Source organism: Adelges cooleyi, unplaced genomic scaffold, assembly GCF_023614345.1.
Source record: "Adelges cooleyi isolate 19-005CV unplaced genomic scaffold, UGA_ACOO_1.1 ACOO_flye_CR_arks_rails_tigmint_CR_PRNA_108, whole genome shotgun sequence".
In the NCBI taxonomy this organism is placed as follows: Eukaryota; Metazoa; Arthropoda; class Insecta; order Hemiptera; family Adelgidae; genus Adelges; species Adelges cooleyi.
The window spans coordinates 12,924,467-12,949,658 of NW_026095761.1; the positions used below are offsets into that span (position 1 = coordinate 12,924,467).

The window sequence follows — 25,192 nt, forward strand, 5'->3', positions numbered from 1 at the left end:
TAATAATATTGTATACTACAAAATAATAATTGGTATAGGAAGAAAATATGTTTTTTTTTACTATGTGTGGAAAACACGACCTATGATTATTATATACAAAGTAAAAATAATATATATAAAAAAAAAATTCTAATGGAAAAAATAAATAAAACTTGTTTTTTTTTAAATATTTATATAAATATCTATATATATCTAAATACAAATACAATTAAATAATAATATTAAATATATATATAAGTAATTTTTCGTTAAGATTAAAAAAAAAACAAACAAAACAATGAGCTTTTATTTTCAAATGTGGTATAAGATAATTATTAATTATGACGATAAACGAGTTACTTTTTCACATTTTAAACTCGATGATTTAACAAAAAAAAGGACATAAAACGATTACATAATAAAAATAATATAAAAAAAAAGAAGGTGGGGTAGGACAAAATAAATGGGGAATGTAAAAGCTGCAGAAGTAATAATTTTAATATAGAATTTTTTTAATTACATTTATTGCGTATTATATATATATATATATATATATATATGTATGTATATATATTGCACAAATAGCTAATATATGTGGACGGACACAAGCTTTATGTCAAAATACGGATAACCTAAATTTTTTTTTATGTATATATATATATATGGTAATTTATAATGTTAATTATATTATGTTTACTAGTCTGGCCGAAGTAAAAAAAGTTGTCTGATCGTTTTTATGCGGATTAATTTTTTTAATAATTACCATTTCAAGTTTAAATGTATGTTTTCCCGTTTGGAATTACATAACTTGCATCTATTTTTATTCTATAAAAAAAAAAAAATTCAAAGAGTATGTCCGCTAAATTTTTTGTAATTATATGTATACATAAAGTAAAAAAAAAACAACAATGCGATGATGATTTATGGCCGATGAAATCTGAAAAATATCAAATGAAAATATTATTGAAATAATTTGAAATAGGTAAATAGGTTGTATATATTATAATATATAAAAACAAAAATTATATTATGGATACCTATTTGTTTTTGTTTTAAACTTCATACTTAATTGCTTTACTATTATTATTGCTTCAAAAGGAATAAAGAAAAAAAAAATTAAATGATACCGTTAACGTTTGTTTGTTTGTCGGTCGGTAATTGGTAATTTTTGTTATATTATTATCGGATTAATTAAAAAAGCACCTTAATTTCTCAATCGATTAAGATTAAATTAGTTTTTTATTAGTGGAAAACGGCAATTATTTACCTCGTGAGATGTTTGCTTTCTTGATGAACTTCCATTTCTGAACTTTTGAATTCGTTGAGTTCTTTTCGTATAGCTGCTTTGTCTTTGGTTGTTAATCGCGTCCACGGTTTGTCTGCTCGTCGGTCGTAGTCGTGCGCCTGCGTCACTTCTATATAATCGTTGAATCTGATAATCTGCAAGTTGATTTCAATTAATAATGACAATATTATTATTCTATATAAGAAATCTTCTAAAAGTAACAAGGCTTTGCAAGACCCGTTACACCCTGAGCTCGATTCAATAACCCATAACTCGTATTCTAAAAATATTACAATTATCAATAAAATATTATTTGTTCAAAAGCATCAACTGTTTGAAATGCTTTTAAAAATTTAAGTTGAGGATTGTAATTTTTTTTAAATTATCACTTTGCCATCACATCAGGCTATACTTTATTAGTACCTACTATATGCTCAATCAAACTTTAAGGGCATGAGTATTGATAACCGTAACTCGATTTGGGTGCAAAGCCTCAATATTTTTTTTGTAATTTACTTTTTTCTCTTTCAACTCGTCAACCGTAGGCCTAAAACTCAGTTTTCTCAACAACATTCGTTTTTTTTCTTCTTTTAATTTTTTTTCCTCCGCTGCTGTTTGTTCTGAAATTATTTGGATAATAGTTTGTTAAAATTTTCCTTTTTAAAAAAATGTACAAAAATTAAATTTGTTTACTTTTCAATATGTTTCTTTCTTCGAGTTCTTCTTGTGTTGGTCTCATGCTCAATCGTCTACAAACGATAATAATAATTTATTATTAAAAATATGAAAACAAATTTTTATTTTTATCTTATTAATGTTTAAATCATTAATTTTTGGTACCTTGTTAGGCGAGCACCAATCACTTCTTTAGTTTCTAATCGTTCTTTATCGCTTTGAACTTGAAGAATATTCCGATTTATCAGCTCTTGTCGATCAGGACGTAAGGCCAACTTTATAGCTAAACTATCTTTTCTCGCAATTTTTTCAGCCAACCGATCTATTTACAAGTGGAGGATTGATTAATAAACATAATAATCACTCAAAAACAATCAATAGTAAGTTAGCTTATTAATTTTAACTTACTGCTGCCTATATTGTCGTCCCGGTATAATATAGGCCCGTCACCCGAACTGTCATCGTCGCTAGACTCGCTGGGCCTGGCGTTTTCTTTGTTCTCTTGTAAAGAACAAGGTAGCGATATCCCAAACACTACCGGGCGATTGGCCCCGCTAAAAAACAAAGCAAACATGAAATAAGCAACAATTTAACAGACTAAACGAAAAAATTTACCAAAAACGTATCCTAGGTTTAAGCGGAGCCCTTCTGTTATGCAGCCGTAAAAAACAAATCGAAAAAATAAATAGTGAAATCAAGAGCCAAGTCATTGGCAAATAATTGGCAATTGAACAAATTATATTTCTTTTTTTTTTTATCTCTAACCTCAACTTATGCAATTTAGTTTTAGCTTTCATTTTTTTTTTAAATCTGTACTTTGTCATTAATTTTTTTTTTAATAGATTTGTTTGTACTTACTTTGTCTGCGATGACTCTTGTGGGTTTTGGTTGGGAGTCGATGGTTTTTTCAGTGCTGATTTCAGCGGTTGTGCGTTGAACGCGGGCTCTTTGGCTGGTATCTGTTCAACGCGGCTAGGGTAGCTATGGCGATTGCGAGTCCTGAAACCGTTTGAATCGTCTTCGTCATCGACTTCTTCTTCGTCGTCCTCATCGTCTTCTTCTTCTTCATCGTAATCATCGTCGTCGTAATCTTCCTCATTGGTCACCATCTCCATATCGTCGTCGTCATTTTTATCATTAGAATGATGGTGATGATTTTGACGATCGTTATTATCTGTTAGAGAAATGAGATATAAGGAAACAATTCTAATGACACATTAAGAGTGTAATAATTATTTATTTTTCAGAAGAAGGGGAGGAATTAATATTAATTGTGTTATGCTTTTCTTACGTTGATATAAATACGATTGTTGAGCTGGTGAACTAAACATTGGCGGCGGGGGAATGGGACCAACTTCCGACACGGGAATAGGTGGTTCAGGTAGTTCGGAAAGCATTAACGACGATGGATGTCCAGAATGATTGTACATCGTTCTCGGACTGGAATGATAGTAGCCGGTTCGCACGCCGCCGCTCATCTGAGACATATTTTGTCCGGTGATAATCATCGACGACGCTCTATCACAATTAAGTTTGGGGGATTCACAACCTAAGAAATAAATTAAGAGCAAATTAAGATTTGAATAGATAAACTTACAGTTAAAGTTTTTTGACAAAATCAAAAAAATACCTGACGGTAAAAGCGAATTGGGAGGCCTAGTCGGCGACTGGCTTGATGCCGCTAGTAAAGATTGATTGGCTATGGTGTTCGAATGGTAGCAGAACAGACGTCTGGTCAGCGTACCACCGGGCCCGGTTAGCGAATTAGGCCGTTCAGGCTTCGAGCTGCTAGGCTGTTCGACAACATGTGATTGCTGTTGCTGCTGTTCGTAACTCACGTCTGTCGAATCGTAATGGCTTTGTACCGTTTCAGTCTTGTTGTCTTTGTTCAGATCTATGAAAACATACAATATTAATTATTAATACCCATTTAACGGAATAATTTGTAAATTAACAACACAAATATTCACATTTTTTGTTTATCAATTATAATAAAATATACTTTATTGTTCCAAACACGAACGCACAGTTTCATTATTTCAGTTATTATCTTCTCATTAATAGAGAAGTAACAAAAAACGTTTTTCTGCCACCTCGGTGGAATTTTTCATGTAGTATGGTTTTTCTTATTTTCGAGTTTTATATAAATTATACCTATCAGTTGAAAATCCATTTTAAAAGGCCGGATTTCCGGTAAGAAAATAACAGATAATTTGTTCATAGGTAAAATAAGTGTTAAGTTTTTCTCCATTTTTCACACAACAATAACTTCCAAAATATAAAGTTAAATATTTCAATTAAAATTAGTTTTTAATAGGCTTAATATACTTTTTAGGCTAGCCCATTCAGCTGATAAGGGACTAATAATAAGAGACCGCTGATAAGAGATTAGATCACTTTTTGTCATAGTATATAAAAGTATATTGTCAGAATTATTTACGCTGACAGTCTTTTAGTCTGAACTAAAAGCCTTATTTAGTTTGTTGACAAACTTTATAAAACGGTCAATAAATACTTTTAACGATCTAGGAAACGAATTAAGCGAAAAATGTATTCGTTTTAATTAAATTTTACGACAGAAGAAAATTATCGCAACGTTTCCCAAATTGGACACATAAAAAAAATATATTTAAAAACTCTTGAATGCAAGCAGGTTGTAGAGCCTTCAGTAATTTTAATACAGAGTAAAGACATATTCGAGCCATTCTATTGCTGATAAAAAGTTGTAGAGTTTGGCATGGTTTAGCGCAATTTCAGAAACCTTGATCTTGATGAAACATTTTATTCATATTCATTGGATTTCTTAAGGTGTACATAAATAATACTATTGTTATGAGTGTGTACTTAATTCCTATACCTACCAATTCAAACCAATCGGCATAAAATCGTCTCATATATTTAAAAAAAATATTCCAAATTGGAACAAAGAGTGACAATACTGACTAGTTATGAAATAAGTGAATAAAAGTGAAAAAAACTTTTCAATTAAGTCACTAAGTTGCCACCACTATTAATTGTTTAACTTGATTATTGAAATTTAAAAATGTAATTATAATGTATAAATACTCAATTTATATTTATTAATTAAATAATTTATTATTCAACACGATTTTTGACGTATTGCTTATTTTAATACAAAACTTGTTTTTTGTATATTACCTATAAGACATTAATAATTGTTTGTAAATAAAATAATTATTTTACCTAAAAATGTGATATTTTTTTTCTAAAAATTATTATTATTGCACACTAATGTTTTAATCGACGTAATTGTTTTCATAATGTGAATATTGCCGTTAAATCAACTTTGAATGTGTACCAAGAAAGTTTGTTCACGTTAAAATTCAAAACGGTAATCGTTAGTGAAATTAATTAATAACCGTTAACAACGGTTGGTCAGATTATTGTTTAATTAAAACAATAATTACAAATATTAAAAAACATGTTTAACTTGTAAGTACATAAATAGGTCTCACAAGGTCAGATGCGCTACACGCGCCATGTGTTGGATGTGAGTAATAAAATAAAAATGTAAAAAAATTGTATAATTTTTTTTTTTTTATTTATTTATAAGTAGGTACATCCGAGATTTCAATTTTCAGACTTCAGTTATGAACAAAAACACATCATTGTTAAATATTACTACCCACTCAGCATCCCACCGAAGATAAATATGAGCATAATGTTTGTTTACTTGAATCGAGGCAATAAACTAGGTTAAGAATGATAGCTCAGTATTTTCTAGATAATATTAAATAATAATAATGATAAAAACGAGGAACGTCGACTTTATATTACAAACAAGCCATTATATTATGTTAATATAAATTTTTTTAAACTATTCAAAACCGACTCTATTTACTGACAAATGTATTAGGCCTGGGGATATTACAAAATATTGAGCAACTCGAAACAACAATGGACATTAAAAACGCGATTTGGTAATATAAATATTTACTATCATAAATTAGTGTAGCATTCCTCAATAGAATAGAGAATATGAACAATTTTTTTTTAAAGTGCGAAAATGTTTATTTGCTTATAGCTTTCAATGTAAGTAAGTTATTGAATTTATGTCTTCAGCCAGTGGCGAACTTAACAACATAATGCAACTATTTTTCAGATACCTGTTAACTGTTAATTTTACTCTCACATAGCAGCCTAGATATATAACTGCGGTCAACGTGTAATTTTCCACTTTTGTTTTGGTTTTTCTTAAAAAAAAAAAAAATGTAACTAAAAATTTAAAAGGAAATCGAATACGTTATAGCTTCAGTCTAATTTTAAGGCCTTATGCTCTAAAACTACACCTAACAAAGCGAAATAAAGAAAATTGTTCAACCCCTTCTAGAGATAGGGGTTTTGATATTTTTTTTGTATGTTAACGTTTATCGATAATAATAAATAATTTGTTCATAAGTTTTATCACATAAAAAATAATTTTATAGTAACATATTGTTTTTATATTATGTAATATATTTATACAAAATCGTGTTAAAAAAAATTGGTTAATAACAGCACTTAAAGTAATTTGAAAAACATAATAGAAAGTTATTGGAATAATTTCAATTAGTTGCCTAGATGATTATTTAGATAACTTTTTATTCGAATAATGCGCAGATTTGCTAGTTATTTAGTATTTTATTTTATACAAAATTTGGGAATATTGCTTATTAGATCTTTGGATTTCTAAATTGTTGTTAATATACCTATTGAGAAATATTTATCAAAACAATCGACTTTTTTTAGTAGATTATTTGAAATTAAGTATAAATGCAGAAAAAGTATAGGTATATTTAGAATTTTATTTAATTAAAAAAAAAATTTGTTTCCTTTCACCAAATTTGGAGAACGAAATCGTAGTTTCAGTGAATGTTATTTTAAAATATAACATGAATGGGTCGAGTACAATATTTTTTAGAGACACCATATTTTGCAATGCATGCCGCGTATTATTGTTAACATAAAGTTTGAACATTAAACCATGAATTCGCTAAAAGAACGTCATACCCCTTATTTGTTAAGGAGTTAGGTATAGGCAATTTTTAGAAAAATCTTAATTTAAAGGTTAAACTGCGGTGTGTAATTATTAGTTTAGTAATTAAAACTTTTTTTTGATAGTTAATTTATTTTTCCAACTATCACAGCATCCTTGACAGCGGTTTTTATTTCCACGCAAAACAGAAAATGGTAACCCCCTAAGTAATTTTACAAATAAAATGCCTGTAATAAAAACGTATAGAGCACAAGATTTCATACAAGGAACCTGTTTTTTTACAGAAACTTTTTTCCCGATATATATTTTGAAAAACGCACACGAGGTTCCCTTGGAAATCTTGTCCTATATCTTTTTTTATTATGGTTATAAAATCACTTTGAATGGTACTTTTATCAGTTTTACCATTGAAAATCATCGATGAGACGTTCCCTTAAGAGTTAAAACCTAAGTGGGGTATGGGATGGGAGGCCTTTACGGGGAAAAACAAATAGAAGCCCCCCTCAACGTTGTTTTTAATGGATTTGCGCTCATCATCGCCGTGTCTATTGATCTAGCTATAAATGCGTTACCTTTAGATATCCTTTTTTTGGGCCGTACAGAATTCGGTGCTCGGATTTTCACACGGGCCACGGGGGACCCGTACCTGTCCAACGGGAACCCCGTGCGGGTCCGGGGTCTTACGACGATCAGCCTCTCGCGAGCCACTGTGGAAGTCATTTGTCGTGCTTATACTTGACGCGCGCAACGAGAGAGACAAGTACAAACCGTGGTTTACCAACTAATAGACATCAACCCACCAACGCGGCGGGACCGTATCGACTGAGATGGATTGTGGAATTTCGCAAGCGTCGCCTTCGCGTTAACTGCGTTCAGTCGACGGTACAGTGTACGATAATATAATATTTATTATGATTATTATTATTTTTTTTTTTTACAGGATTCTCGCCGTCGAGTCCTATCCCACTATTATTACCACTGCGACGACACCGCTTGGCGCCGGATCGATTGATGAATCGGCACACGGCTGCCATTGCACGCACAGTGTATGCCGTGGAATTTTCTATAAATAAAACGAGGGGCCGAGAGAAAATTTACATATTGTACACGCCTCCACCGCCTCATGGTCCGCGAAACGCGCAGATTTATACTGAGACTTTGTTGTTGTGTCTATTCGCCATTTGCCACAATTAGGGTTGGTAAAAAAAAAATTGAGCAGTATTTCGAGTTTTTAAAAGATGACTTGACCAAGACGACGTTTTTAGGAAACCATTGTTATTTATGTCCCTATCCACACTAAACAGTAAACCATGTATCGCCACCGTGAAGATCATTCTAGTCCATTAAGTCTACAATCAACCAAAAACCGTTCCTATCTAAATGCATTCGATTTATTTTTGTGTAAAGAATTTTGGAACGTACAATCGTTGTAAAAGAAAAACCATTTTTTTTCATTGGGTTAAAACATTCCTCTGGGTTAGGTTTGACCACGTTTCTACAAACTGTACATGGGTATGTTACAGCCCACTGCTGATCTACGTCCAGATAGATTTTTCTCGTTTTTTGAAGGGTTAGGTTAGGTGAAAAGTGTGAACTTTTTTAATGATAATTGGCACAATAAAGTATCTTTTGGGAACGATTTTTAATCTATAGACTTGCTTCACAAAGAAATCGGTTCGGCGGCTTAGATCCTAAGCCTTAGAAGGCATCGCGGGTTCACCCACAAAAAAATAAAAATAAAAACAATGCCTTCTTCTCAGCTACGCATCGAAACCAAAATGAAAATATCATTGTAAAAACAATACATTCTCGGCTTCGCATCGAAGCTAACATATAGAAAACGTATGTATAAATTAAATATTAATACGTTTCGGGCGCAGAAAGGAAAAAAACAAGTAACAACGACCGTGAACAATTCGAGTGGGAGGGAGTAATTTTTAGTTTTAATTAAATAACTAAACTATAATCCGAAATTCAGGGGACTGCAGGAATTTCAAAAATGAAAAATAAACAACACTAATAATTACAGAAGGCAGAAACAATTAACAAACAGCGAGCATGTATTTTTTATTTGAACTTTATACTACTAGCCAAATTTATTGTAATTAATTGTATGAAATTACCGATTTAATAACAAAAACACATTCTCGATTTTGCAATCATAGTTAAAATGTGTATGTGACGTATTGTGACATCACGTTTGAACAACTTTTATGATTTATATTAAATAGTTTTTTGTTGTATTTTCTTCGCTGAATTTGGAACTGGTTTCCAATTTAATGATGAATCTTTAGTTTTTTTTTAACATACAAAGAATATTAGACTATTCTGATTATTATTTTGTAAGTCATGTACGACTTTAGAGGCAATTAAAAGAAAAAAAACAATTAACGTTCTGGAGAAATGTTAAGACCAGATGAACCAAATTCATCTAAAAAAGTTACTAATACACATTCATATTTATTCAGAAGGTCATAGTAGGAATGTCAACTACTTTTGTTTAGAAGTTTATTTGATTTAGACATATTTTTTATGTCATATGTTCATAAATTTTTAAGTGTTAAATAAATAAAAAGTATTTCCAATACTTTTTAATTATTTAAGTAAAATTAATATTATACACAACACTTATATATTTTGAATACGAAAACTATTTTCTTTTTTAATTAAGAAAAAACAAGTTGTTAAAAATAATATTATGTAATATAATTACTAATTAAGAAAACAAGCCTATTATCAAAAATAATTGTTTATAACTATTAAAAGTTTAGTGGTCGGCGTATAATTAATTTTAGAAACATACTATTGATATTATTAACTATGTTTGGACCATAGTATACATAGTATAACCATTATATAGATAAGGCTATAGTCTATGATATGTATATAAACTGCTTTTGCAGTGTATTATTAAAAATTTAAGGAAGCCACGATTAGTCACATTACGTACGTGTTGTTGTTAGACGGGTTTTTGTCGGCATCATTAGAAATATCAACACTTTTATTATGTGTTACCGAAGAGTTTGTTTAAATTAAAATATATTGATTGAATATAAATTAACACTAATGATTCGACATAAATAATATCTTGAACTTGAATTATAAAAAAAAAATACAATTAAAATTTAGTTCTTTTCTAAAATCTAATAACATTTTTTAATTTTTTAATTGTCTAACAAAAAGAAATAACTACCGATAAAATACCTTCAATAAAAGTACCACCTATTTTTTAATGGGATGCATAAATGCACCAATTAAAAATTGTACTTAATACATTTTTGTAATATACAATTAATAGGTTCCAGGTGTTTTTTCATCAAACAGTGCATATTTGAACTATAAGCTATTTTTTTATAATTCAATAAAAGTCCCAACAATTTGTGTCTTTTGACTTTAGTTTTAATTTAACTTTGAGACGCTTTCAAATCAGACGGTTAAAAGTTGTCGTAAATAACTGCTTATTATTTTTATTAAAGAACTTGGTAATAATTTAACTATAATTTTCACCTGTATTCACAAAGTAAAAAATATATAGCTTAAATATCGTTTTTTGTATATACATTATACATATATAGAGAGTATCTGATGTAAAGATGTAAGACACTCATTTTCTCGGAAAATATAAATATTTTAAAAATGATTTGTTTTCTATACTTGTAGGTACATTTTACATTTTGTTAGTATATTTTACTATATTTTTTAATATTCTGAATTTTTTTATTATCAACCCTTATACGTAATATGGGAGCATATTATTTTTTTCAAATTTCATAAATAATATGTAGACAAAAAATTGTTTAGCGTTTGAATAGTTTATTTTCATCAATCTGCTCGATTGCTATGTATGCTGTGTCTTGTAACAACCTTTGTAAAAAAAAAACAGCTCGCATTATGTATTTACATTTATAAATAAAGTTATATTTATTGTCTCTTTTGTTTATACAATTACCCATCTGACCATAAAATATGTTTTCTAATAATACTACCTTTTAGAATCAATTGCACAGTACTTTTTACTAGATGTACATACCTATTTAATATTAACAACCACGTTCTTTCGCAACAATCAGAGAATCACATTCCGAAGGAAAAAAAATATTTCAGGTTAAGTATTTCATAGTGAACAAATATTTTATACATTTTTACTAGAATTTCTGTGAAAAAAAAAATGTGTACGATACGATAATAGGAGCGTAATACGCGGTATGTCATATTATTTGGCCGTCGCTGACGAATCCAAAAAGTATATACCAACACACGTTATATAGATTCTTCTGTGATGTTTTGAACATCCTCAGCTATTTAAACGACGTGGACGCATGCACGGAGAGCAAGGCGTGTAGTTATGTTAGACGGTAGACCATTATTATATGTATTGAAGTGAACAACAAAGCAGCGTGTTTTCAATGTAAAATTTATTTGAAAAAAAAAATCCCGTTTTAATTTTTCTCGTCGACTATGGAATATAATATTATTTAAAAAATATTAAAACGTGTACTTATACTTTTCAACAAACAACAGGTAAAAAAAAAAAAAATCGCCGCATTTTTCCAGCTACATAATTATGATTTGTGCGTGAATAACACTGTCTTATTATTATTAATACTTTTAAAATAGTATCAACATACTTATTCCGTATGAACAACAACAATAATAAAAAAAAATAGTTGACAACCTTAATAAGGAATATATTATATGTATACAACATAATATATACATAAAATAGTTATAGATTTATATAGGTTGATTTATAATCACCACCTACTCTATAGTATATAATATAAAAAAAAAATTCGAAAAATTTCAAGAATTTTAATTACACGCGGTCCAAATTGAAACGAACAAGTGCAAGGTAAATAGAGACGAGTTCTTGATCAAGGTTAATGTAGTTTTGGCACCTGACACACAAATGAAATCGACCGTACCATCTAGCATACAAGCAAAATGACGTCAGTTATTTAAATAGAAAATGCACGTCAACGTACATAAACATACAAAAAATGATCAGAGTTTACGAGCGGTATGTTGAATAGTGTAATTAAAAATATCGTCGATTATTTCATAAGAGGACGTCGCTATATTTTTAGTTTAGATCCGCAGCTGAGAAGGTATTGTTTTAGTGATGTATTAGTATTTTTGTATTTTTTGTCTGGATCCACGATATTTTTTATAAGTCGATGAACTGATTTCTTAATGTAGAAAGTCTTTAGATTAAAAAAAATCGTACTCGACAGGTACTTTCTTGGGCTAAAAATATAAAAAGTCCACCTCTAACTTTTAAACAAAATAATTGAAATTGTTTCCAAATTTTTATGAAATATTTTTAAGACATAGACTGTCGACATATTATATACCCTTATAAAGGGTGGAAATATTTTCTTTATTTCGTTTTATTAGATCAAGTTTTACGGTTTAAGGTCCGAAAATTAGACCGAAGACAAATCTAGATTGAGGCTAAAATATGTAAAATTTTGTCAAAAATCCGTAGTGAAACTTTTTTTTGAAAGAACCGACAAAAAGTGAAAAATTACACTTTGACCGTAGTCAACAGGTGTTAGAAAATATTTTTATTTCATTGTTAATTAAGATATATGCGTAACTGTGGCAATAAATTACCATAGACTTCCAATCAACCCTAACATACTTCAGCTTTAAGAATATTTTTTAAAAATGTATAAATTATTATAATTTAAAAACATTAAAAAAATAACAAAAAATCAACATTTTATCAAAAAGAATACACAAAATTGCAATTACGTTAGAAGAAAATGAATGACTTATGCTTAATAAATCACCCTGTATATATTTTAATACATTGTGTTTCAGGTGATATTATATTAGAACAAAAAAATCATTGCCAAATCGCATAAACACTAAGTGTTACGCATTTCTTAATGATAGCTCATACACTAAAAAACGGAGTACGCGTACAAATAACCAACAGAACAATATGAATAAATTGAATACTAAAATAGAATTCTTCATTATTTAGGTTACGTAAAAAAAGAATAAAAAGTTATTTTTGTTTAAACGCTGTTACGGATTTGAGCAGTTGCCGGTTGTATATGGCATATATCATCATTTTGTTTTTATAATATTCCATAATCGTTTTTCAATGTTTCAATATCATACATGACAATTAAAATTGGATTTAACATATTACGTACGTGGAAACAAATAAATTAAAAAAATTATTCAGCGAGGTATTTTTTTTTTTATGGATGTGCTAGTTCGATTTCACTCTTTTTGTTTTATATTTATTTTAGTTTTCCCGTTGAAACACTGTATACATATTTCTGGAATAAATTTACAGAGCCTAGCTAACATTCTACCACATAATCTTTAGTGGTTACCATATTCTGTTACACATGCATTTGTAACATACGCCCTTTTAAAAACGTGAAATGGAAGCCAAAAATGCACCAGGAGCCCCTACATGTAACTTTACATAACGATTATACCAGGTGTTCCATTTACGTAATACACTCATTTTCATTTAGGATATTGTACAAAATTATAAACTAATCAAATTTTTAACATTTTCCAAAACTTAATCAACATTGGAAATTTAAATGGTATATACTATTTAATTGTTTTAATTGAGAACAATTTACTAACAATTTTCACTTGTCGATTACCAGTTTTGAATAGTTAGATAAAAATAAGACTTGACTACTCCACCCTTTTTCCAGTCCTAAACTTTAAGCTTTAATAGCATTAAAAGTAATTAACTAAAACTGGTTATTGACCAGTCAAAATTTTCAGCGAATTATTCTTATTTTAAAACTTTAATTAGATATTATATATACGTTACCATTTAAATTTCAAAAGTTTATAACGCTCTGGAAAGTACTAAAAAAGATAAAAAAATATTTATAATTTTATAATGTTGTGCAAAACGGTAATGTTTTCGAAAACAAAAACTGAAATTGCAATTATTTCCCGAGAACATGAGTGTCTGCCGTTAAATTGATCACCCTGTATGTATGAATCCTTTAAAAAACGGAAACTCTTATGCGTAACCAACACGAACGTACCCGACGCGACGGTTGGCGTGTCGCATAATTATTAACAAGACCATATATGTACATACATTTATGAGTCAGCCAGACGATCATTAACCTTTGGTTCGCTCGTTCGAGCCCGACCTTTAACTACAATCAAAACTCCACAAGTTTGTGTTATTTTTTAAAGTTTATACATTTAAAAAAACCAAACATATTACATAGATACATTCAGTAATTTAGGAGTTAAATCTACACGTTTCAAAGTTTCGTTGGCATAGTGCACATGTGTCCTAATGCCATATCATAAAAACATGTACTTAATAAAATTTGTTATCTTCCTCTTGACAATGAAACTATAAATCACTGGCTTCCTAAGTGTTTACACAACATGTAGAAGGTACCTATCAATAGATATGCGTAACGCAATTTCCCTAAAAAATTAAAAACCACTGCCTTTATGCTGTCGACATAATTAGTCGTAGAATGTTAACATTATTTTGAAAGTTAAACGCGAAGAGAGTTTAAGACAAAACGTTAATTAATAATCATTTTTAAAATCGTTAACGTCAATCAACAGATAACTACTATCACATAGAATAAATTTAATTATCGAATGATGAAATGTCATTTCTTCTGTGCTACTACAAGAGACAACAGAATTGTTCGATAATCATTTTGGCGTTATTATAAAGAATTGCAAATAATGAAACGCTAAGATTTAAATGTCAAATTTAACAATAATTATTATATTAATGTTTATAATAACAAGCACAAATTAGCCTAGGCCTAAGAACGGCGACGTTAAACTATACTTAAACTCTTGTGGAAAAAAGATATTCAGTAGTGAAATAGATTTCTAATTAAAAAAATAAAACAAAATATGTACCATAAAAATAACAGCTGTTGTATCGAAGCAAAAAAGTGTCAATATTTGATTAATAAGCACTGCGATGTTTGTAAAAATAAAATCACAAACGAACGAACGAGTGTAAACATTTTAAAGAAAAAATCAAAACGTAAAACAGATATCGAGACGAATCTAAAACCTACAATCGTTTTTTCGGGTATTCTAATTTGTCGTTACTTTCTTTTCGTTGTCCGTAGATTTAACATTGTAACGTCTTAAAAAAAATGGCAATTTTTAAGGTAGGCAGATTTTTGCAATTACACAAAAAAAAATAGCATTTGTAAAACGTCGGAATTAAGAAAAACAATTTCTAAGTTTTCGATTCGTTTCGGTTAGGTATATCGACATTTTTATAATTAAACCTTGATAGGATATGTAAAACATGCTATTTCTAAATAGCTTTAAATACAGTTATTGTATTTAAAGGGCCTGGCACTGAGGCCGTTTTCATAGGTTTCATTTTGGTGTCTTAAAGAACAAAATTTTATCTCTGCTGACTTTGAAAAAAAAAAAAAAATTCAGTACTTTATACAAACAAATTAATTTATAATTTCATAAATATTTATTGTCGCGTTATTAATGCAGAATTGAAAATTTTTTAAAATATGTTTTTATTTGGTTTTAAGAGTATCGACAACCTAACTCATAGGCAAAAATAAAAAAATATTCCATAACCACGGAAGGCTAGCCCTCTCGTTGACAATTTTCAAAGGATTAAAAACACACGGAAATACAAAACAATAAACGCTTCGTTGTAAATACCATGTTTTCCGTCTACTTTTTATAAATGCATTAGTATAACAAGCAGAACGTGTTCAAATGGTCACTGCCATAAATTAACTTGCCTTCCTTAAATAGTACAACCTAATTTAATTCAACATTACTGCGTGCAATTTTAAATACGTCAATATGTAGGCAGGCAAAAATAGTATTTAAATTAGTAACATTTTACAATTTATAGAGCTTCGTTAAAACTGCTTAGTCACTAGAAATAGACATAACGTGTTCCGTATTATATATTTTACAAGTTAAGTCGTTTTCTAAATGTATATGTAACAAACGCAGGTATTTTTCGTAAAGAACTGTGCAGAAATAAACGTTAATTTTTTTTGTTTATACTCATTAAATTCTGTTCAGTTTTGGTAATTGGCCGTGGTTTAAATTGTTATTTTAAATAATAAACATAAATGGTGAAGTAGAGCAAGAACAACCCAGTGGGAGTGTTTTATATTCCAAATATCCTTAATTTTCTTCTATTTGGTAAAATGATAAATATTGTAATTATTTGTCTGTCAATTCACTAAAGACTTGAACATCGATGGCTAAATTAAAAAACGTCACAAGCACATTTGGTGATAAAAAAAAAATAGGGCGGTATTTGACTTGCAAAAATAGTAAACCCGATAGATGTAAAAATTGAGTCAGTTTTTGTAAGTAAATGTAAATGACAAACTTTCAAATGCTCTCTTTAAAAAAGTCGTCATTTTGTAAGTACAACTTGTTTGAACTAAATTACCGATATGAACAAATATAAATTCAACTCTATTATTTATTTTAACCCGCGATAATATGTTAAAATGTTTAGTTTTTTTTTAAACATTTTTTTCAAACCTAATTTAAACAAAAATACAAATTAAATTATACACCTACGTAATTTGGCTAAAAAACATATACAAAATTAATTTTAATCCTACTCTGAAAAGCGTAATCCAACAACAGTTCGGAAAACAGATACTAGATTTTTCAATAGTCTTCGATGTATATATATAGAAGTACGTTTTTAAACTTCATTTTATACACTACCTATTGCAAAAAAACGTTAAAAAGCAAATTATTAAAAATGAATTGCAAATATTCACACAGAAATAATAAACTAAAAATAACTTTAAAAAACTGAGCCTTGATCGATATTGCTTTGAAAAAATTGTTATAAAGAAACCAAAAGTGTTTTCAAAACTTAAATAGGAATATTCTTAGAAACAATGTGGAAACATAAGATTTTATAAAAGGGTCTTTATTTATTATGAGTTATAAAAGTTGAAAAAAATTAACAACAATATTGATAAAAATAACTATCAAAATAGATTCACCTTTTCTTTGTTAATATATATGCGTATAAATTTAAGCTTCAAGTTAAGTTTTAATATAAAAAATAATAAAGACGATCGTAGGTAAATTAATGATGAATTAATCATAATTCATACCTCGGTGAAAACATGTACATTTCATTATATATCCCATCATTGGACGTATCGACAGCAATATTGCACCGATTGGACAACCTCATCAATGACAGTGTAGTAGACAAATTCCAATAAAACCAAAAGGCTATCAGTTCGAAGACCACTCGTCAGTTGTATTATATATACAATGTACACACGGTGATAAAGGTGGGCCTTTGTAAATTATTAACTGTATCCCGTGTATGCACTGTCGAATACTTGTCAAAAACGAATTAGAGTACCGTGACGCCGGCGATGGCGACTGCACGGCGGGTCACGTCACGTCAAGTCTGAAAACCTAACTACCGTTGCCGTGGATATGTGATTTGAGGGGGCTAGCACACGGCACCGTATTTGTGAATGCATATACATTATTATAATATAATAATGTTATACCTACTACGCTATACCATTTCTCTTTCCGGTGTGTAATAATTCGTTTCCGCCATACCTAAACGCAGGATGACCAACGCAATAAGCGGCGTCTACCGTGCGGTAATTAAAAAGGTTTAATTCAAAAATGTAAACTGGTCGCCCCGCCGACGAACGGCCAATGCAATCTATTTTTGAAATCAATTCATAATTATTATCGTAAATTAAAAAAAAAAAATGAGTAAGAAAAAGCCGGTACAGTGGCAGGTGAGATCGTCTCACGGGTCTGCAGGAATTTTATACTTGAATGCGATGCAATCCCCTTCAAATAAAAACGTTTGGATGCGAATCCGCAGACGGTTGAAAAATTAAATATCGATAAAAAATCATTGTACAGACATAATAATAATGTGCTTCAAATTGTAATTTTAGTACCTATTAGGGTGGATACGGTTAGAGGGTCGATCGTCTGCCTATAATAATTTATTGGTGTCGCAGCTCAAAATTGATTAATTTTTAGATACAACCGCTTCCGAGTAATTAAAAATTAGCTCTATACATAATGTAAGAACGACATATAAAATATAATTTTATTATTTGGCCACCAAAAATATGTGTCACCGTTGAATGGTATTCGAATTAGTTCCAAATTCATAGTGCAAACCATTTATAATACCTTAGTTTTAAATTACAAATAGATTTTTCTCAAAACTATACATTTTGAGTTATGACGGTTTTGACCTAGGTATAAGAATTTTATCGTTATCAACAACATTACGAACCTACTTTCAGATACCCGTTGACTGTTAGATTTACTCTCACATAGCAACCTAGAAATTGAATACGGCAATTTTTTAATTTATTTTTTCTAGATCTACTCTTTGTCTAATTTTAAGACCTTAAGCCCAAAAAACTACGGTCGAAAAAGCGAAATGAAAAAAAGTTTCCACCCGTTTTAGGCAAAAGGGTTTATGGTAATTTGTTTGGGTGTTTTAATAGATTTCATGAGGAAAGGTGAACTTTTTATATTTTTGAATCACCATAAAGTGTCTTACAGGTACGGTTTTTTGCTTTATGAAGAAATCGGTTTAATACAATTAGAAATTACAAAAATAAAAACACTACATTTATTCTAAAATAATGAAGCGGAAACAATTATTCTACTTTGTAATTATTATTGTTATCATCACGACATCGCGAAAAATTACTCTATAATTACATCAACTAGTAAACATAATATTATTATTTAGTTTAGCTCAGAGGGCTGGGCAAAACTTTCATTTTATTTTCTTCGACTAAAATAAACATAAAAAAGACGTTTTTTCGAAATCGGAAAATCATACTATGGCACATTTATAAGAAAGTTTTAAAACAATTTTTGTACTCAATTATTGTTTTAGGAACTTTATTGTAACAGATGGATGTTGAACATTTTAAAAAAAAAAAACAATTATTTAGTTAGCAAGAGAGTAAAATATAATTTTTCTTTATTCAAGAATTAGTCAACCAGGTGTTAAGTTTCATTTACGGGCTAAACCTTAATACAAAATTGATTTAAATGGTAAGAATACAGTATTTAACCGAGTGCCCATTTCCGTTAATAAATATAATAAAGATATTTTTTTTATTCATTTTAATTTTTAGCGCACCGTGTCAAGACTTCATTTAACTACTGCACCATATATGCGACATGATTATTTAAGTTATTACAATACATTTGGGACAATATGAATTATTGTCAACTTTATTACTTCCTAAAATTCAACATAACGTTTCAAATATATTAATATAAATCATTATTTGCAACATTTTGATAAAACATTAAAATTCACTACTAGTAAATTTCTCTTAAATGCGTACTTCCTTAATTATTAATTTAAAAAAAACATAATTTTACTTACCACTCATTACATGATTAGAGTATCTGTTTTGGTGCTGTTGAAAAAGGAGTGAAGAACCAATAGTGGGAGTGACGGTAACGCAAGTAGTTGTGCCACTTGAAGTTTGATTTTGAGGTGAATTATCTGAAAAAAAAAAAATGTAATTCACTGAATTTTCTAAATTGATTAGTTTTAATGATAATAATAATGAAAATAAAAAACATCATCCAACAGTATTAAAAAAATATTTATACTTTAAGAGTTATCAAACCTTTTTAAAATGATTTGAATTTGAATAATTTTTTTCTAATGTACAATAAAAAGAAATATAAATCTGTTTCCACATTGTTCCAATTACACACAGATACGCAAATAATGAAAACTGAATACAAAGACACAGTGTCCAATCATTTTTTGTTTGTTAGGAAATACAATTTAGTTTTTTTTAGTATGATCAAACAAAAAGAACTTATTTTTAGCATTTTATCAATATTTTTTTCAGAAATCAATGTGTACATTTTAATAAATTAGCAAAATATGAATAACTGGCATTGTGGTTATATTTAATGATGAAACACGTCCTATTGATTAATCAAAAATTGTTACAAATTTAGTAGTAAAACTAAAAAGTAGCTTGATTTTGATAATATTATAATATATCTTCATGAAAAAAGATGATTTTTATTGTTAGGAAGACTTTTGTTCAAGTTCAATTAATTCTATAAATTATAATTTTCTAACATAATTATTTGGTTTTTCATGACTGAAAAGTAGAGCTGAGACCTTGAATCGAATTTTTCTATTATTCAAAATATTCGAATATTCGAATAGTTATCGAATAATTCGAATAGTAAAAATAGATTATTAAAAATAGATCAAGAACACCTTAGTTGTCTCTTAATTATTATTTTTTTTAATCTAATCAATCCTCCAAAGAAAATGATAAAATATTCGAATATTCGAAAAATCAGATCGAATATTCGAATAACCCATCTAATATTCGAATAAAAAATTTGAATATTCGTTATTCAAATAACGAATATTTGTGCGAATAAAGTATTCGAATATTCAAATTTTTTTTATTCGAATAGTCCCACCACTACTGAAAAGTTATTAAAAGTAGATTGCATAAATACCAGTTTCGGAGATCGAATGTGTTTGAGCCAACGGACTATCTAAATACAGAATTCCTTTTTGAATTAATTCATCTCGATTAGCCCTAACCGAGATTTTTCTTTCTAAATCTGTAAAACAAAAATTAAAATAAATAACTCAAGTAATCTAAAATTTAATTATTTAATGAAATACATTACTTCTAGATGCCGCTTCAAACTTTTCCGATTTTTTTTTCCTTTTCCATTTCCACGGTTTGAAAAGTTTACCTAAAGCAGAAAACTTGCTCGGTTGTTTTCGATCCAACTGAAGAGGACTGGTACGCGTGCCCGAACCCAAACTATTCGTTCTAAGAGTTGTACCATTTTGCTTTTTAGCTGAAATAAATCAAACAACCAACGTAATTATTTTATTATGATATTATATTATGAGTATTTGACTACCAATCATTTTTAATAGCTTTACTATAATTATAGGTTATAACTGATAGTAGGGTTCAAAAGTCGATTACATATGTATTTTCTCCCCTAATAAATGAATCGGCTAAATAACATACAAATGTAAATCACAAAATTTATGAAGAGGATCCATAACTATTACTTTGCTTTTCTTTTGTCATTTTTTTCCCGCTATTTTCACGTTTAGGTCATTATAAACACTTACAATATATGATATAATCACTTTTTAAATTTATTAATTTTGTTTTAAAATGCACAAAAAAAAAATTATTACTATTAAATTTGTTTAGTATCTATAAATAAGTATCATCTATTCTTCCCCTATCCCACCATTGATCATGGATTTTAAGAATCTGTAGGTTAATTTTATGAAGAAAAAAAAATGGTCTACTATTATATAATCTAGATTTTAAAAAAAACCAAATTTTTTTTTTAAAAAATCTAAATTTAAAAACCTGTTTGTATTTTGTTTGCATTATTCAAATTTGTTGATAATTTGAATAATTCAAACAAACAATATTTAACCATTATTAGGTAATTTTGATTTGTTATTTTAATTAAAGATTTGTCATTTTTTAAGGTATTCATCATCCTTGTTTAACTAAAAAATTAATATATCTAGACAATTATTTTGCTCGATTTTTAATATATATGTATATTATATATCTACAATAGGCTTAGATAAACTATACTGAAGAGTTGACGAGTGTTATGATAGAAGAGTCAGAGTGATTTTTTTTTTAAAGCAATACCTTGCACGATCACATAATATCTAACAATAGAATGACCAAATAATTTTTTCTTTGGTAATTTACCGTTACAAACAGTGTATATGAAAAGATATATATACATATATATATATATATATATATATCAAAAAGTATTTTGAGAATATGCAAGCATGTAGAACATGTTATAAATATATTATATATACTTACAATAATATATTATACATACTATACACTCATATTAGTAGTATACAGATTTTTTAACATAGGTCATTAACATTGAAGTAACTGAAGAGCTTATATTATATTAAGTTATCCATACAATAATTACCTAATAAATATTATTTTAATTATAGTTGAATGTTCATTATTTTTAATTGTTTACGCCTTCTAAATTCCCAAATGCATTATTCAATACTTAGGTATTTAAATTTCTTAATAAAAAAATAACCTTTAATTTTAAGTATCAAAAATTAAAATAGATTTTTTTAGAATTCTTAAAGTTTAAAAAAGTTTTTTTTTGGCAGTAATACATTGATTATTTTTAATCCAACATAATATTTAACAGAATAAAAAAGCTAAAATATTAAAAGCATAGAATAAAACAATAAAACTTAATGATTCACCAGAATCTTAGACCATCCCAGAGGTATTTTTTTTTAAACTATATGAACTTTGTTGGAAAAAATCATAAAAAAATATTCATAAACATTGGGGGCTGTGCTGTTAATCAATTCATATCAATAAATTACAAATAAATTATTATTTTTTTATTACTTTAGAAAACATCATTTTTTGTAACCTTATAACTTTAATACTTATAAAAAATATGTCTTTCGAAATATTTAATATTACCAATATGTCTATATAAAATTATTACTTATTGCATAAAACTATATTTTCATAGATAATTAGCAAGAAAATTGAGAAGAATATTAATTCACTCGGAATATATTTTAAATTTGCACTTTATTTTACGTTTGTTAGACCTTGATATTATACTACACTTATTTTTTTTTTTAACTATTATGGGTACAAGTAACAACAATCATACAGATACAGCGCATACTGCACAGGCAAGTGTTTGTTAAAAATCATGAAAATGTCAACAATCATAAAGATACAGCGCATACTGCACAGGCAAGTGTTTGTTAAAAATCATGAAAATGTAATTCTAATGATCTATCTTTGTATAACTTGACTGTCTATTGTAAATCATAATTATTCTTACAAATAAAACTAATTAATATATTATTTTTAGTTCATTTGCTGAAACGAAATCATTGGCTAGAGGCCAAAATAATAAATAATTGTTTTTATTAAAAAAATAAAAAACTAACATACTAACATAAATAATATTTTATTTTAGTGAAATGTTACTAACAAATTATTTCTTAATGAATATTATGTGATTTAGCTTAATGAGAAATGTATAATTGTCTTTATTGGTTTGTTTACATAGAAGTTAATAAACAGAACAGAGAATTTTGTTCAATATAATTTTAAAATATCCAACAAAATGGGTTAAATATTATTTTGTAACTCGAACCAACCAAAGCCTGGACCAAAATTAGGCTATTAAAAACCTGACCAATCCGGGTTTTTATTTTAACTATTATTTATTTTAAAAATATTTATAGTAAAATGCACAGATGTTTTAAGTATCCATTTTTTTTTTATAATTTTACAAGAATCCCATTAGAAAATGTGTATATATATATATATATTTACACATTTTTTTCAACGCCTACATAAACAGAATAATCTTTTGCACGCCTAGAGTATTTCTATGTTTATTGAAGTAGATAAAGAATAAAAATAAGTATCAATGGTTTGTCACAAATCAATGTTTCGAGTTCAACTGAAACTAATATTTTACGTAAAAGATTAAAAAGTATAAAATATACTGTTGATAGATAAAAAAAAATAATACCTACCTAGCTCCGTTTAATTTAATTATACCTAAGTGTTTAGTTGAGACATTAACCATAGAAGGTATAATAAAGATAGAAAATAAATAATCGTTATCAGGTAATACTTTTATAGTCTAATTGGATTATCTTATTTACTCACCAATAATAAACTTGCCAGTGGAAGGTGATGTAGGCGTAGTAGCTGTTCCACTAGTGTGCAAAAAATCCGTCAGCGATAGAGACGAGGCTATGATTTGCCTTTTCTCTTCGAAATTTAAATAATCCATACTGTTGCTCCGGGTTTGTTGAGGCTGTTGTTGTTGATTGACCTGTTGGCCACCATTAGCTTCAACCATATCGGACGACTGTGACGGTGGCGGTTTTTCACCGTTTGCGGGCAAACACCCGCTTGACAATCGCACCGACATTACTTTACCGACACATATTTACTATATTATATCACAACCTTGTTATTAAAATATAAAAATCAACTGTGTAAAAAAGAAAACAGAAAAACTAACAAAACTAAAACGACTAACGAGTAAAAAAAAAAAAACACTTGGGAAGCACTGTTATACTTATTACTTATTGTTAGAGGACCATAATCAAAACGAGTCCGCCTAATAGATCAAGAGGGTACCAAGTTCCATTGGCGCTTTCTGATACTGTTGACGATTGATGATGGATGGTGTTGGGCGACGCCGTTTTCGATTGTTGTGAGCATTATTACAATAAACGGTCGTTGGACGACATCAATATCTATACGGATTACCCCTACGCAGCCGACGGCCTACAAGCACCGACGATTTCCCGAATCTCGTCCCCGGAAAACCAATACGCCCGGACACGGCATACACGCACAACTGTGAAGTGTTTTACGATGGTTATTACTGTTGTTACTACAGTTCGCTGCAGGAAAAATCAACGGGTTGTAGACCGTAGTGGATTTCGATCGGAGAGAGGGGAAGTGTGTATTGGAATTTCGGAATTTTCCATAGATAAAGAGATTAAAACCGAACGCGACGGCGGGAGAGGCGGGTCGGGGAGGGTAAAAGGTGGGTATGCAGTGCTGACATTTGCACAAAAATCTCTCACACTGCTATATCGTTTTCCCGCGCGCCGCACAGGCAGCGCAAACAGATTACACACGTCCTACCGTCGTACACCGTGGTACCCGTGCGGCGTGTCCCATAATTGCCGTCCGGCGTCCGCGGTTCAGTGGCCTGCCGCCCGCGGCCTCTGATGAATGGTACCAGGTTGTTCCGTGCCCGTTTACACTGTCGTGGGGTACTGCTGGCATGTGAACTATATTATTATCATCTACGGTCAAATACCATAGAATAACGTATTATTTTTTATTAGAATAACGCTATACATAAAACATAGATGGTCCAAGGGCATACAAAATACGGCAACCAAACAAACTCAACGAATACACGGTTAATATAGGTTTGCGTCCGAAATCAGGTTGCCAAAAAGATATACGGCGTGGTCTACGTCACAGAAAAGAATAACAGCTCTGTCTCCACATTCACAGGCTGCGGCTATACTTTTCATAAAGCTGTGGCGCCAATAGGCTTCACCCGTCTAGACAATATTTGAGTGTATAATATATGATATTTTCTGTATTTATTATTAAACAAATATGAATTTAAGT

The 25,192-nt window shown here is 29.1% G+C and overlaps 1 protein-coding gene across 2 annotated transcripts; it reads right to left on the reverse strand.

Annotated features, from left to right (window-relative positions):
* Window positions 1-252: 252 nt before the first annotated feature.
* Window positions 253-24,522, reverse strand: LOC126845617 (phosphatase and actin regulator 4B-like). 2 transcript variants are annotated; one of them, XM_050584384.1, is made up of 14 exons: window positions 23,696-24,522; window positions 20,637-20,813; window positions 20,460-20,567; window positions 19,345-19,467; window positions 3,570-3,833; window positions 3,231-3,488; window positions 2,798-3,113; window positions 2,555-2,587; window positions 2,348-2,493; window positions 2,105-2,261; window positions 1,958-2,013; window positions 1,781-1,884; window positions 1,247-1,419; window positions 253-916 (listed from the first exon to the last, which is right to left on the reverse strand). In XM_050584384.1, the coding sequence occupies exons 1-14, from the start codon at window positions 23,961-23,963 to the stop codon at window positions 901-903; spliced, it is 2,199 nt and encodes a 732-aa protein (XP_050440341.1). In that variant the 5' UTR covers window positions 23,964-24,522; the 3' UTR covers window positions 253-900. The 2 variants fall into 2 exon arrangements, with proteins under 2 accessions (XP_050440341.1, XP_050440351.1); XM_050584394.1 differs by lacking the exon at window positions 2,555-2,587 and having other exon boundaries at window positions 23,696-24,521.
* Between the last annotated feature and the right edge of the window lie 670 nt (window positions 24,523-25,192).

What these genes read in the sequence shown, in the direction of transcription:
- LOC126845617 (XM_050584384.1), bottom strand. Translation starts at nt 23,963, where the DNA reads ATGTCGGTGCGATTGTCAAGCGGGTGTTTGCCCGCAAACGGTGAAAAA. An exon ending in AAACCTAGGATACGTTTTTG is followed by an intron (nt 2,494 to 2,554) that starts GTAAATTTTTTC and finishes TTTGTTTTTTAG; the next exon opens with CGGGGCCAATCGCCCGGTAG. An exon ending in ACGAGTTGAAAGAGAAAAAA is followed by an intron (nt 1,420 to 1,780) that starts GTAAATTACAAA and finishes ATCAACTTGCAG; the next exon opens with ATTATCAGATTCAACGATTA.